General features: G+C 36.1%; 1 protein-coding gene across 1 annotated transcript in view; it reads right to left on the bottom strand.

The window, feature by feature from the left end:
• FANCC (Fanconi anemia, complementation group C) overlaps positions 1–11496 on the bottom strand; it is a 151242-nt gene extending 139746 nt beyond the window's left edge. Inside the window, exons 1-3 of the mRNA XM_004685180.2 lie at positions 11332–11496; positions 9717–9801; positions 4988–5082 (exon numbers count right to left, since the gene is read on the bottom strand). Of these exons, the coding sequence (XP_004685237.1) occupies positions 4988–5082; positions 9717–9801; positions 11332–11496 (345 nt within the window). The remainder of the gene's footprint in view (positions 1–4987; positions 5083–9716; positions 9802–11331) is intronic.
• Positions 11497–16503: the final 5007 nt, after the last annotated feature.

Here is a 16503-nt window from a genome sequence, read left to right as displayed (position 1 = left end):
TGCATTTCCTCTTTGGAGAAGTGTCTTTTTAGCTCTACTGTCCATTTTTTGATGGGGTTGTTTACTTTATTTTTGTTGAGTTTCATCAGTTCTCTGTATATTTTTGTGATCAATCCTTTATCGCTACTTTTGTGAAGATAAAAATGTTTTTATAAGAGAGTGGGGATGCAAATCAAGTTAAATTTAGTCATTTTCACTCTCAAGTCTCTAAATACTCTGTGTGTATTTATCTGTGTATACACATACACGAGAAAGAAAGCAGGTTTAAATTTAGAATACTAGAAGTTTTCTGCCTTATAGAAGAAAATAAAGTTAATTTACATTCAAAAAGGACACAGGACATATGTGTTTTAACATTTGTGTCCAAATCTCTGCTACAGATTGCACAGACCCTGTCCTTCCATACTTGGCTTAGAAATCCAGTCACATTCCCCATTACTCCAAATTTCCAATGTCTGAAGTTGTGGCCATTACCAACAAGAAGTCAGAGTCACTCATGTGGTCTGGAGATGCTTCATTTACCATGTCACACTATTCTTTTCTTTCTCATAGGAGCCAAGAAAGAAAACAGGATGTCACTCCAAAACAAGAATAAGTAGGAGAAAATTAATAAAAATAAGTTATATCTCAATTTATTTTTCTTTGCCTAATAAGTGGTATAAAACCCTTAAATGGCTCTAGAGGCAAAAGCCTTTAAGTTTAGGGACAGCAAGTTTAACATGTGGTTTTATATTCTCCAAACCAAAAATCAGAATATATATCTACCAAAGTGTTTAAAATGAAAACTTTCTCCTTAAATCTGAGCTATCAAGTTCTCTACCTTTGCACCAACATGATTTGATCAAAAGGGCCTCAGTTTTTTTTTTTAAGATTTATTTATTTATGCATACAGAAATGGGGTATAGGCCAGAAGTGCAGGGGCTGTGAGAGGATTCATCAGAGACAGACTGGGGAGCAGAACAGATCAACGAAGTATACTGCTGAGGGGAGCAGCCGATGAGACAGGAGAGGTCTGCTGCATCATGTGGGTCACCTCCAGGGCGGAGATGGAACTTGCACTGAAGCAGCCACCATTTGGCTTAGCTTCACAGTGCAGGGCTCCAACCCGCTGCACCACCAGGGAGGGCCCAGGACCTCAGTTTTAAAGTCACATTTTTGAACTGTAGCTACAACACTTAACTAGGTTTAATTTTGAATAAGTTACTTGGCCTCTCTGTCTTTCCACTTTTTCACTTATTAAAATGGGACCAAGAATAGCTCCCTGACCAGGTTGCTTGTGAAGTACAAAGGCGATCACCAGTGAGAAGTACTTATTTAAGGTCTCTTATACAGAAGATGCTCACTTCTGCACTGCAATGGATCTGTTCATATGCCGCACTGAGAGACATTAAATGTCCACTAAACCCCCAGAAATAAAAAAACACGTTTAAGAAGAATTAATGAGATATAAATTGAAGTAATTACTATCTAATAGTATATTCATCTACTAACATACAAAAGGCAAAAAAAAATCAAGAGGTCATTATGTAAAACAGATAAAGGAAAGCTGAAAAGATGTTTGGATGTAGAGAACAAGCAGCAAGATAGAAGAGTATCTTGGGTAAAGAGAAGCCTATAATGCAAGAAAGAGAAGCAAGTGCAAGCACAGATTTTCAGGTCCTAAGTACCACACTCAAAAACAGATTAGGGAAACACAAACACACACACATACACACACACACAATGAGTTCTACTACATAAAAGGAGTGGAATAAAGTCACTATGAAGGGAGACCCTCACAATCTTCCCCAAAGAGCCCCCAGTGCAAGATTCCCAGTCTATTCCTCAGCAGGGCAACAGGGAACAGCTCCTGCCACACTGATAGGCATTTCCCAAACTTGCAGGAAATGATGTACTGCTCAGAACAGTAATTTACTCATAATAACAAAAGCTTTATTTTTCCACTGAAGAGAATAATCAATTTGTTCTTCAATATATAGCGAGTATCAATTTTAAAAACTGGCTAAAATTAAGACTGGTTAAAAAAAATCAACATGCCATTTGTTCATTCAGCAATAGTAATATATCCAACAAACATTCATTGAGCCATTGAAAACATATGATAAACACAAAGCTAGATAAGCTTCAGCTACTAGGATTACTATGACACTGTTCCTGCCCTTGAACATGGTAAAAGATCCCTACAATTTCTTTCATATAGAAAAATTAAGAAATGTAGGCAATATGTAGTCAAAGTAATTCTACTTAGGGAGAATGAGACAAAGGAAAAGTGTAAGTAAGTTGGATTTTGAGATTATCTTTTGGATATGAGACTGTCTTTTGGGCTTTCTAGTAAAACAACGGTAGAAAAATATAAGGAGAGGAGAAGGAATATAAAAAGTACAAATCAGTGACTATATGGCCATGTATGATGCCAATTCAGTGAGATTCCAGAGTGTAGTAAGATTACAGGATAATGTTCAAGTGTGTGGAGTACAAAGAAAAGGAAACATGCTATGAGACAGAGAAAAGGGCAAGAGTAGCTTTCTATACTAAGGTAGCAAGAGAATTTTATCAATTACACTAGTGGTTCATAAAGTTGGGGGATGTGCATTCTCAGCTGTGAACAAGATAATCCATTGAGATGTAAAAAAAAATTTAAAGCTTTTATATGTAAGATGAAATTGAACTTTAGTGACATTTCATAAACGGATCAACACTGCAGCCTCAGTCCAGATGTAGTATGGTCATAAGATCCAAATTGTACAAGTATTACCTTAAGAAAAGAGCAGGGGCTTCCCCACACAGAGGGATCCCTCAGGCTTTCATTCACTCGCAGGATATACATGACAGTTTCCATGTGACCACGAAAGAAGATTGCTCATTAGCCTAAAGTTACCATCAAGTGGGCACATGAAACATTCCTATAAAGTCAGAGTATGCAATGTAAGTGAACAATAAAGAAACAAGGCTGGCATGTTTATTAAAATCATGAGCTATTCATTAGCCTCATAAGTCAGCAAAAATTTTTCAAAATTATTAGGAACACTCTTTGAAATGATGGATTTATAATAATAAATTATTCATTCACTGAAAATTTTACTGTGCGACATGCAGTGTCTAATTTGCTATTAGTAAACAAAGTTGACAAAAACAAATTTTGCCCTAACATTATAATGGTCACTGGCTAAATTGACTGTTTTTAATGGCAATCTAAGTCACAAAGGCTATTCTGGGTTTGATGAAACCAGACAAGTAGATTCTAAACTTTATGTAATAGTACCACAAGTTTCTAAATGCATTTAATCTATCACCTCCCCCCAGGAAATGTCTCCAAATCCCCAACTGGAGCCATGACCCTACTCTGTGTTAACATCATATGTACACACTACAAAAACCCAATCACACTATGCTGGAATGATATGACTATCAGTTTGTGAACTTCCCAAAGTTAGTAATTATTTTATATGACCTTCTAGTACTTAATAAGTACCAAAGTATTAAAAAAAGGAAAACCCATAAAGTGAAAGGGTAGAAATTTTAAAATAGGCTAATAAAAATCATTATTTTAATGAATATTTTAATGAGTTCATCCAATCACACTAAAAATACTTTTTTATTAAATGGTATATTTCGGCACTTAATGATCTTGCCAATACAAAGTCATATCCTAAATAATCATTAAATTATCAAACATTCAAAAGAAGGAACAATTTAAAAAAATAATGAGTAAACATTTTTTTCCATTTCTACAGCATTGTTTTCTCCCTTATTTGAACTAATCAGTTATCCCGCTCTTTTAATTTTCTGTTCAATTAAATTTTGTATTCTTTAGTCTTCTGCTTTCAATCTAAAGGAAAAAATGAAAATACTTCCTATTGTCATCTCTATCTGCAATTTTGTACAAAACAAAGCAACGATAAAAAGAAGTGAATGGAATGATACCACCAGTCAGACTGATAGGCAAAACCATGTGCATTAATCTGGGTGGATGATTTCATAATACTAAACTGCTAATCTGAACCATATGCATAGTAAGTGGAGTATGAAAGGCATCAGGGAGTCCTTGGGGTTACTGTAAAAGGACAATGGGGGGTAACAGCAAAGAACGATCAGTCTGATGGCAAAGAGGGCAGCTACAGCCCAGCCTTGCCATGGTCTGTAATTAGTGCCTGCCCTTTCAAAGGAAGCAGAAACTGACAAGGACATGCAGGAAATATTGGCTATCTGGACCAGTGCAGTTGGTGACAGATTTGATGGTGTTAGCAGCAGTTGCCAACTAGCACCAGGTGCCAGTCTGAGCATACTGACCCAGATGCCAACTTATGACATAAAATACTGTTGTTCCCAGCGGAATTTCTGAGATTTGCCTCAGAATAGATTCTAGGAGTAAAACAAAAATGCTTTCAGAGGAATTACTTAAGTATCTAAGTTGAAACAGTTTTTTTTTTTTTTTTGAAGGATAGCATCTGCTAGAAGGAAATAAAGTACACTTTTTCAATTACCTGCAAGTAACTTTTCAAAACCACTCATCATTAGGTATGTAGGCATGGGAAAACTCACCCCAAGACCTAGTATATTATGGAATTCACTGTCAAACAAAAATGAATCTTTTGAATGACTTTATACCCCAAAAGACAATGTAACAGTAAAGAGTATATTTGAAAAAGTTTCTCTAAAACTTCATACAAATGAACTGTCAAAGCAGCACTTTTTTTTTTTACATGATTTTTTATTTTGTGCATTTTTTCATCTCAGTTGTAATCCCCATGGGCTTCCCACCGCCAATTCACCAGTGTGCCATCACCACAGTCTAGTGCATTCTTCACACCCAGTTTTGATCCCATTCCCCCTCCACCCCTGTAAAATGTCTCTGGTTTATAGTTGTTCATTGTTTTCATTTTTACTCTATTACATTTGTTTGTCCCTTTTTTCCTCCCTGATAAAGCAGCACCTTTAAACAATCGATTTAATTCAAAGCAGTGCAAGGCAAGATTTATTTTCCTACCTGTGTCCCAGAGCTAAGTTTCAATTCTGCAGAATTCTGTGGTTCTTTGTTAATCAGAAACCATAAACACCATATTAGAATATTCTGGCTTTCATCTGCAAAATGGAAAACTAAAATGAGTACATTTAATCAAACAGAGGACATACAATCACTGTAAAAACTTGAAAACATCATATTTTAAAAACATACTATTATATTTTTAGAAAATCTAAAACTATTAGGTTCCTACAACAGGCATTCAAAGCCACATATGAAACCTACATTAAGGAGCTTTTTCTTGTGGGTCAGGGATCATTTACTGCTTAAGCACATGTGTGGTCAATCCCCTTTCTGTTACAGTAACAATTTTTAAAGCCAAAAGAGAATAATGGAAAAAGTAACAAAATGCGCTTTTCTCAGGGTTAGTTTTTTATTTCACATTTCAAGCCATAAAGTAATTTAATCTGTCTTTTTAAGGTAACATAACTGTTATCAGCAAGTCAATACTTCTGTTTTGTTTCATTTTCTAATTTGCCAAAATATTCTCATTAAATATACACTTAACAAAAAGATTAATTAGAAGTATGTTATGTTGGGCCCGCCCTGGTGGCACAACGGGTTAAAGCACAGTACTGCAAGCTAGCCATAGCCACTTCAGTGCCAGTTGATTCCTAGCCCCAGAGGTAATCACATGACATACAGAACTCTCCTGACCCACCCCCTTGCTCCCCTCAGCAGTGTACTTTGTCAGTCTGCTTGTTCTGCTCTCCACTCTGTCTCCGGTGAATCCTCTCACTGTCTGGCCTGTACCCCAGTTCTGTATTTGTGCACACAGAACTGGGGTACAAGCCAGAGGCATGGGGGCGGTGAGAGGATTCACCAGAGAAAGAGTGGGGAGCAGAACAGATATATCAACGAAGTACACTGCTGAGGGGAGCAGCAGGTGGACCAAGGGAGGTCTGCCAGGCCATGTGGTCACCTTCGGGACAGGCAGGGATTGAACTCATGTGGAAGTCACTTTAGCTTCTTAGTGCTGTGCTTTAACCTGCTGCACCACCAGGGAGGGCCAAATCTTTAAAAAAAAAAAAAAGTATGTTATGTTTAGTACCAAATGGTTTGGGATAAAAATAGAAACCTCTTATATGCTCCTAACTCTTCATTCTAAGATTTTAAACTTCACCATATCTGTGATGAAAATGCTGAATTTTGATATCTAATATTTGGCAGGAATTATCTATTTAGTGAGCTATTTTCTTTTCCCTCTTTCGGAAACTGAGCCCTTTCCAGTTGGAGATTTTAAAGCACAAGTGAGAAGCAAAAAATGAGGCCTAAGAACTTGGGCCAACCAAGAGGACTTCACCCTGATTCTGGGTGTGACTGCAGAACCCATCACCACAATCCTCTGCAGTCTCACCTGGGCTTGTTGCCCTCTTATCTTATGCAGTCTCATAAGTAGAGTATTTCTAAGGCTATCATTATCAAGAAATAAGGCAAGTACAAACTACTAGATGCTACCTCTGCTTTTTAAAACACACATCAAAGAAAGGTAGTAGTAATTTTAAAACTACTTCCCTCTCATAAGCTTATGCTCTCCTAAAAATAACATCTCTGAACAAACTTCTTCAGGAGTTACTGTGAGTAACTTTCTTTTTTCTCCCTAGTTCATACAAGCTCAAATACCTCACTGGCTTGCCTGAGAACAGTTTATTTCCAGAATCCCATAAATTACCTACAAAGAGATTAGGGTTCTTCAGGTCGATGAGCACTGATTGAAAATGTGAATTTTGTACTTCTTATTAAATATTAAAAGAAATTTCTAGCTACCATCATGTCACAAGCTTAATATACATTCAATGGTATGTTCATACAAACATTTCCCACGTTAAATAGAATATAAACCGAGGAGGAGCATTTTCAAAAATCAGAAAGAAAAAAAATGTTAGTATGTGAAGTTTAAATCTGAAAGAATCCAAGGAAGATGTTGTTTCTGCCACTTCAATTCAAGAGATTATTTTCTTATTTCTCTCTCAAATTAAAAAAAGGAATAGATACAGAGGAGCAGAGAAAGTTTCACCCAACCTTTAGACAATGCCTTTCTTTTTCAAGTCCCAGCAATGAAATGTTCTAAAATGCAATGCTGATGAGCTTACTTTGCATTAGAGATGAACAGATGCAAGCTCACACTCATTATTCCTGAGTACCACCTACACTCACTAAGGGCCCACATCTGTCAGGATCCTGCTAGGAGGTCCACACTCAGTTAAGTGGGATGGGAAATTGCCTGGGATTCATCCTGGGGTAATCACTGACAGTAGGTCTTAATGCAAATTTGGAATCCAAAAATAAGTGGAAAAGAAACCAGCCACATATATTTGCTACAATTTTGAAACAATAAATAATGTTTTAAGCTGCCAAGCTTGGAAGCAAATTGTTACATAGCAATATATCTATATGCAAATAACAAATAGAAAGAGGATATTTATAGTTATTATACTTAATCATGGAGTGGGGGTAGGGATAAAAGGAACCCAGCCAAAATTTCCAAGAAGACAGTAGTTTCATGCAGAGACCACTACTAAAATATGTCCGCTCCCTTTCCATTATCATCTATATTTTCTCTTCTCTTCCTGATGTCTTTTCAGTTCTAAGTTCTTCTTCCTTTATTATTGTAGGAAAAATGGAGTGGCTCAGGCTTTTTTCTGCTTCCTGCTGATGGACTCTAGGGCCTGTACTTGTGGTTTTGTACTCCTCCCAGGTTGTAGATGACCAGAGCTGAGAGGTGTGGGTACCCAAGCCTATGGTCACCTGGACACCTGGGACCAGAGAGCACAGGCATGTGCATATGTAAATACATACACTGAGCCTAGGAGGGAGCAATAAATAGGGGGATCCTCAGCTTTGGCTCAGACTGGCATCTACCTTAGGCTAGGGCTCAATTGCCGCCTCCCTGCTTGTTAGTCTGCCTTCTGATTCAGCATTAAAAGCCTGTAAAAACCAGAGAGGGCTCTAAAATCATCTTTTTATCTGAGAGAATCTAACCTACTAGGCCTGGAATAGTTATGCAACAATTACCTTCTTCATTATCCTTATTTCTGATGCCATTCTCTTTGTAGGAACCTCCTTTTCTTGACACAAATAAGTTTAGTGTAAAGAGTAACTTTGTTATAAGAAAAGATTCTTTTCTGGAAGCAAGTGCCCCATTAGTGAAACAATAGTAGTGACACAGACAAGAAATGATTACTCCTGGAGCTGCTATGTCTGTTAGTCTCTATTAGCTCAGAGTCAAAGATGTACCCGAAACAAGAAAATGGAATTTAATGGCCAGTTCCGAAAGTAACACAAGCATTGAAAGAGGAAGAGACAGAATTTATTTCTTGTCATGTAACAGGGTGGTCCCTAGGAAAAGGGGAAGTTCCAGGTTCCCTGCCCCACCCAGAAGCAGGGTGGAGCTGAAGAGAGAAAAGGAGATGAGAAGGAGTCTAAAGAGAGGAAGAAGAAAGCAGGATGGAGAGCCAGAGGAAACCTTAGGCAAGCCCACATGGAGCAGCGAGCATGTGATGAAGAAACCGTGCTTGTTTCTTGGCCCTGGACTGGTTGAAAGATGTGGGTGAGAGACCTGTAGGAAAGTTGGCTATGGCAGTGTTTATATTAATTTTGATTGTGCTCTTTTCCTCCCAGACTTGCCTGGCCATGTATGACCCTTTTCTATGGGTCCCAGTCAGAAGGTGCTTGCTTTAGGCTTGTGGCGGGCCATCAGGTCTTGCTTTGGACCAATCCCTTTTGGGTTGACTTTTGCCCATGAGGGGATGGGTAACTTCAGGTGTTTGGTTTAGAAATCATATTCTTTGTCTTTAGTATTGTATACTCACTGTATTAAAGTTCCTTTGCATTAAAATCTTGTATGTTTTGTCTTGATACAGCAGATGGCAGAACCTATTGAGAGCAGGCAGGTTTGGGGGTTCAGTGGTGCCCCTCTCTCCCTGCCCTGTAACAGTCAAAGGAAGCCAAGGTGATGAAAATAGTTATTAAGGAAAGATTCAAACCAATACAAACTGAAGGCCATAAGAATAAATCTGTCCCGTCTTTTTACATAAAAGGAGTAACACCCAGGAAGTTCTGTGGCTTGTCACAGAAAATCTCATCTCATGTTCTGTACTTTAAGATTTCAGGCTTCTAATAATGACAAACTAGAAAAGAAATTATATAATTAAGAGAGAGGCTGGGTCTAAGGAGCTAATGAGAGAGGTACCTGGCTCAGCCCTAGCAAAGATACTTCAAAGGTTTAAGAAGAGATGTTAGTACTGAGTTTGTAGGCAAAAGGAACTGCATTGTCACAGGCCCTAACATCATGTGCCACTGGCACTGTTAGTAATTTGACCTGGCTGCCATGCATGTGGTAGAGCAGTGCAGGATTAAATAGGAAATGAGTTTGGACAGGTAGTCAGGAATCAGTGAGAGAACACCTCATCAAAAGGGTCCCCAAATTTTACTTAACCTTGGGTAAAGACAAAATATCACCCCTAAATAATAACTGAGCCATATCAGAATTCAGACTCTGAAGAATAATTTACATAGAAAGCAATATAATGAGTTAATAAGATACTACGACAAGTTATTTCATTATTATAACCATTTTACAGTGGTTTAAAAATGAAGTTGCAATCATCTCAGTTTCTGCCCCCTAACACATGCTAGAAAAAACAGACAGACTACATGTTTATATTTATACATACATACAAAAATAACTTACCATGTGCTAAGATAAAAGGATTCCAGCAAATTTTTGCCAATAGGTGACCAATTGTGGGGAATTTTCCAATGATTGTATTTGAATCCTATTAAAGGAAATTATATTTTGATCACTGAAATGACATTATACAACTCAGAAAGACTGAATTTACAGTACAGGTTGAGGGGGTTTGAATATTCCTTGTTAAATATGTATTTTAGAAAAGTAGGAGAAAAGAATTAGACGAGGTTGTTAAGCAAATTAACAAGCAACCACCTTAAAATAAAGTTTAACCACCTAATTTCATTCTTAAACCAGATCACCAAAACTAAATCATTTTTGTAATCATTTAACTCATAAGTCAGTAAAAGTCACTTTATTTTTAAACAGCAGAGTGAAACAGTAAAAAAGAAAAAAAAAGACTGCAAAATTGGTTGAAAAACATTGTGACTGATTAATAATTGCAATGCTATATCTTCTTTCTGGTTTTTACTACTAACACCTACGAGGGGGGTTCCTAACTTAGCTCCAGTGGGGCTATTTCAACGAATGTTTAAGAGGACAAGAACTCTGGAACTTGTAAAATGAAATAAAAGCAGCCAAAGCATAAAGATACTATCTCAGTTTATAACCATTTTGATTACAATATGCTAAATGACATCATGCTTAGTCTACAACAATCTAAAAAACTGAGACCAAAAGAGATCACCAAATAGAAAACAGCTTAAGATTTAAAAATATACATGCTGTTGTACAACTGGCCCATTTCCCACTTCTTAAACTTTTAAGAAAGTTCAAAAAAAAAGACCAAACTGAGATAATGTGCACATAAGCTGAAATGATAAGCGTTTCCTACTGCTGCAGCAATAAATTCCTCACATTTGTCTCAGCATTAAGGCCAGTCCTAGACTTTCTGGGACCACTTTAAGGTCAAGTTACAGTGTTATTCCAAAAAAAAAGTATTACAATTTAGCATTAGTTGCTCACAGTTTGTGTCTTTCCTTCTAGTTTCTAGAGACTTATAAGAACCTAACATAAACATCAGTATTTCAAATTTTCTCTTCTTTCTTTGATTAAGGGATGAAAAGCATAACACAAGAATACATGTTACGTGACAATTTTGATTTTTACTTTGAAGTTAGAAAATAAGTATAAAACAGTATTTTATAATATGAAAATGTCAATTCATAAAAATATCTATTGCAATAAAAGATATTTTATGCCCACTTTAGAACAGGGTTGAGTAACAAGTAGTTTTTCAATATTTACAAGAGGCAAGATTTTTAGATTAAAAAAAAATAAATTCCAATTTTTTACAGGACAACTGTAAAAATCTGGTTTATTTAAAAGCAACCTGATTTTTCAAGAAGTCTCGTGTGACAAAAAAACAATCAAGAAGATACTAGGAAACCAATTTTTGTTTGTATTTCATAGGGATAATTTTTCCTTCAATACATCATTAGTTATGTTAATACAACAAGTCCTTACCTTGGATAATACTTATGTTGGAAAAATTTAGTAGTCCCCATAGTTCTTTTTCTTTCTGACTCGTTTGTCAGAAAGTTCCATACAGGTTGCTAAAAATAGCATGACTTAATCTTTTTTGATTGCTGAGTAGTATTCACTGTGTACTTACCATATCTTTCAAGGCTTCAAACATCTGCTTCAGGAACTCTTGGAACTTAGACAGATGAAGACAGATGTCTTGCTGGGTTTCCAAAGTGGAAGCCTGGTCCCATAAGGAAATTTTCTGCATCCAAAACTGATAATCAGAAGAAAGACCTGCTAAATCTTGAGCCATCTCCTTAAAACAAAAAAAGTGGCATGCCTTCACAATGGCCTGTCAAGCACTGGAGTTAAAGGTCATCATATATTAACTCTAAAAGAAAGGAGGAAAATCAAACATTTTAGAAAGGATGTTTTTATCAGTGCCTTCACAATTCATCGATAGGGGAATTACAAGGAACTAAAATAGCGTGTCTTTTCTGGAGTCATCTCTAAATTATTTTTAAATGTGTCACCCAACTGTAACTCCAATTTTTAGCATCTGAACTTTTTATGATGAGTAACAAGATTACACTAAAAGTCATTATACCTCCAACAGGCACATGTTAATTATGTGCAAAAGCACAGCTGATAATACTTTATATCTTCTTTTTTAAGAGAGTTATTTTTAATGTTTTTAATATGAAGTTCATTTGAGTGTTTTAATGTAATGGGAAATCAAAAACATGCATGGATGTTTGTAATAGTTGTGTCTTAAGAAATCTTTTTGAGATTCTTATATTTTATGTGAATTTCTGGCTTCTCATTTATGTGTAAAAAAATTCTACTCTAAGGTCTAATGAATTTTCTTCCCAGTCTCTCCTCATTTCTCAGGAAAAAAGTAAAATAAATCATTCCACATGGACTGATGTGAATAATTTGCTTAATTTATTAAAGATTACTGTATATGCTCAATTTCAATTCATTTACAAGGAGAAATATTTTAGTAAAAATATGATGAACTCCAGTTATAAGATGTACTTTTGTCCTAAACAACAGAAAAGAGAAACTCATCAACGTGACTTACTATACCTGAAGTTTAACAGAACACTGGAGTTACACAGCAATTGTGTGTCTCGGGTAGAGCTAGGTAAATAAACTCCAGATGCCCACTGCCACCCCAGCTCCTGATCATCCTCAACCCAAAAGCACTTCAGGCAGAGAAGGAAGGGCTGCTTCTTAAGTGGATCAAATTTATATTACACCTGGCACCTAGTATGCAGTCATGAAGCAAGTAAATGCATTTCTCCTTTGGGAGAAACTGAAGACACATGAAAGCTTTCATCTCCCTGACTAACTACTCAGGACACAGAACATAACACTACCCTACCATCTTGAAAATATCAGGTTGACAGAACTTGGAGAGTAGGACGATAGAGCTACCTTGCATGATGGAATAATGACAGGATATAAACTGCATGAACATTTAGGGACTACAATTTGGTAAGTTTCTTGTGACTCAATGAACTGTGCTAAATGAGGATATGCCTTTAAAATGAGGATCTGCAAGAAACTAGTACCAGGGGTTGTCTCCAGGGTAGCTGGATAAGTGCAGGAAAGGAACTTAACTTAGGTTTTAATCTATACCCTTTTATATCATTTCAATTAAATGCCAGCTATACTACTTACTCAAAATTAACAAAAATTAAAGTGAATAATAACTGCTATAACTTACACCTGCTGAGAGGTAAAATGTTTCTCTCTAGGATAATAAAGGCAACATACACTGCATATATCTGAGACCATTTTTCTATTTCTACCCATTACCTAAATGAGAAAATACAGGAAAGATCCAGAGCAACAATCACTGAACAGCTGATCTTTGCTCAAGCTCTCTGCCAATCTGCTCATGCAACCCAATAGACCTAGCGCTGTTTAAAACGTGTAAGATATGGATTCTGGGAAGATCATATGCCAGCAGCAATAAGATTGATCCAAGCCACTAACCTGCACTCAACAGCACTTTTGCAAATTACAACTGCTTGGTCAAAATGCAAGAAAGAGTGTCTTGCTTGTTCTGTCATATATATATGATTATATATACATATATATGTATATGTATGATATATACATATATATGAGATATATATATATATGACTTATTTATTTATGCATAAAGAACTGAGGTATAGGCCAGAGGTGCAGGGGTTGTGAGAGTATTCACCAGAGACGTAGTGGGGAACAGAACAGGCCAACTGATGAAGTACACTGCTGAGGGGAGCAGCAGGCAGGTCAGAAGGTCTGCCACGGCATGTGGGTCAGCTCCAGGGGGGGATGGAACTCATGCTGAAGTGACTTTAGCTTCTTAGTGCTGTGCTTTAACCCACTGTGCCACCAGAAAGGGCCCTGTCACATATATGTCTTAAATCCCCATCTCTCTTATTTTTCCCTCCCCAACTATTACATGTATAGAGTACATCATTAGTAGATAAATGTACTAAAGTCTGTAATTTACAAAACATAATAGAGACTGAAGGAGGAACTGTCATGATCCTGAGCTCTTGAACTTAATGTTAGATGCATTAACTAGGTATTATTTCAAGCAACTCCCATTTTTTTTTAAATAAAGGAGAGTTCAATATTGCTAGTTGGAAGTGTTTTAAAAATTCTGTGTGAAAAGCAGTATGAATACCCTCAATAATCAACAACTAGCAACTTATCCTAGTGAGACTATGGATTGGGGTACCTCCTTAGAAGTGGAGAGTTAAACAGTTCTAACAGACTAGCCTAATGGCTAAGAAATACACTATTCAATGAAATAAAGTCTATGATTTTTATTATAAACAGCAGTCTTTCAATTAATAGGGAGAGTAACTCATTTAAAACACAAGTTATACAATATAAGGTCAAATTGTGTTTATGATAATGCTTTTGGGGGTGGTAATTGTTTATTGAGTATGTTTAAATATATAAATATGTTAATATTTATAAATATATTCATATCAACATATAAATATACATAAATATAAATACAAATATAAACATAAACATATTTAAAAATAGAAAACAAGTAATCACCAAAAATTTCCATTTTAAAAGCAAATCTTAGGAATTATGTATCTTAACCCAAAATATATTGATTTGTATGTCTTTTGTAAGGACCTTAAAAAAAACAAGAATTTAATGGCAATATTTCTTTGACACCCAACAGAGCCAACAGATTCACCCAGTCCATTCTATTTCATCAATGTTCAAAAGTCTTAATATCATGCTTAGTGAAATAAGCCAGAAAGAAAAGAAAAATACTGGATAGTTTTATTCCCAACAGGAGCATAAAGGATCAGGAGGGAAAAGAAAAAAATAATGATAATGAACAACTATATTACCAGAGACATTTTACTGGAATGGAGTGGGGAATGGGAGGAAAAATGGGGGGGGGGGGATTAGAGAGGAGTACACTGGACTATGGTGATGGCACACGTGTGATATAGTGATGGGAAGTCCATGGGAATTACAACTGAGATGGAAAAAGGTACAAAACGATGTAAAAATAAAATATTATAATAAAAAAGTTTTCCCTTTATATTTCAGTTGTTAATATGAGCATCCAACAAGCTCCACACATTGCATTGGTGAATATTGATATTTCTTGTTTAATCTGTAACAAAATATAAAATAGTTCTCTCTTCCTCTGTACTCTTTATCTCTCACACCTGTGCATCTGGCTTGTTGTATTCCTATGGTGATGTTTAATATGTATGCTATCACCTATTTGCTCAGAAACCAATAATGAGATCTAGAAGTTTCATAAGAATTACAGTCAATTCATTTGCAGTAATATATCATTTGTGGTATTATGTAGTTTTAATAAAATCATGAGGTACAATAATGTTTGGTGCCCTGTAACATAAACTGACCAGTAGTTTCAACATAATTCATCCATTACAAAGTTCACCATCAACCTCTTCTCCAATGGTTTTAGGATTGATTCATGTTTTAAATTTTAGATACATTAGAGTTTGAAAAATAATGCTTTAGATTTTAGATCCATTAGTTTGAAAAATAAGTGATTTTCCAATTTTATCTATCCTGTTACTTTTATGATGCTTCTCTATACAGAGATATGTCACTTTATTGCACGTCACAGATACAATGTTTCTACAAAGGGAAGGCTAAGGCAACTCTATATCCAGCAAGTCAACTGGTGCTATTTTTCCAATAGAATATGTTCACTTTCTGTTTCTATGTCACATTTTTGTTAATTCTTGCAATACTCTATAAACTATTTCATTATTACTCCATGGGTGATTTACAATCAGTGATCTTTGATGATATTATTGTAATTACTTGGGGGCACATTGAACTGCAGCTACATAAGACAGCAAACTTAATAAAAGCTGAGCATTTTTTTAATGCTTGAGCAACTGGCCTTTCAAAATCTCTCTCCTTTTCTCTCCTTAGCCTCCCTAATGCCTAAGATGCAACACTGAAATTGGGCCAATTAGTAACCCTGTAATAGCCTTTAAGTGTTCAATGAAGAGTGCAGGTGTCACACTTTTAATCAAAAGCTGGAAATGATTAAACTTAGTGAGGGAGGCATGTCGAAGGCTCAGATAGGCTTGCGCCAGTTAGCCAAGTTTCGAACACAAAGGATATGTTCCTGAAGGATATTAAAGGTGCTGTCCAAGTGAACACATGAATAATAAAATGAAATAGTCTTATTGTTGATAGTTTTAGTGGTCTGATGGAAGATCAAACCAGCCACAGCATTCCACTAAGCCAAAGCCTAATCCCTATCAAGGACCAAACTCTCTTCATATTCTATCAAGGCTGAGAGAGGCAAAGAAGCTAAATAAGAAAAGTTTGAGGCTAGCAGAAGTTCACTCATTGAAGTTTAAGGAATGAAATCACCTCTATAACATCAAAGAACATGGTAAAGCATTAAGTGCTGATGTAGAGCTGAAGCAAGGCACCCTAAAGAAATAGCCAAGATCGGTGACAAAAGTGACTATTCTAACAGATTTTCAATATATATAAGAGTCTTGTATTGGAAGAAGATGGTATCTAAGACTTTCAGAATAGATAGCAAGGAAAAATCAATGCCTGGCACCAAAGGTTCAAAGGACAGGATGAATATCAAGACAGGGTCTGATGGACTCGGTAACTTGAAGTTAATACTTATTTACCATTCCAAAAATTCTAAAGCCCTTAAGAATCACAGTAAATAAACTTTGCCTGTGCTTTATTGATGGAACAACAAAGTCTGGATAATAATACATCACAATATAACACGGTTAATAAGCCCATGATGGGATCTACTGCT

Source organism: Condylura cristata, unplaced genomic scaffold (genome assembly GCF_000260355.1).
Source record: "Condylura cristata isolate star-nosed mole 26May11 unplaced genomic scaffold, ConCri1.0 scaffold00017, whole genome shotgun sequence".
Classification (NCBI taxonomy): Eukaryota; Metazoa; Chordata; class Mammalia; order Eulipotyphla; family Talpidae; genus Condylura; species Condylura cristata.
This window is presented reverse-complemented; position numbering and strand designations above follow the sequence as displayed.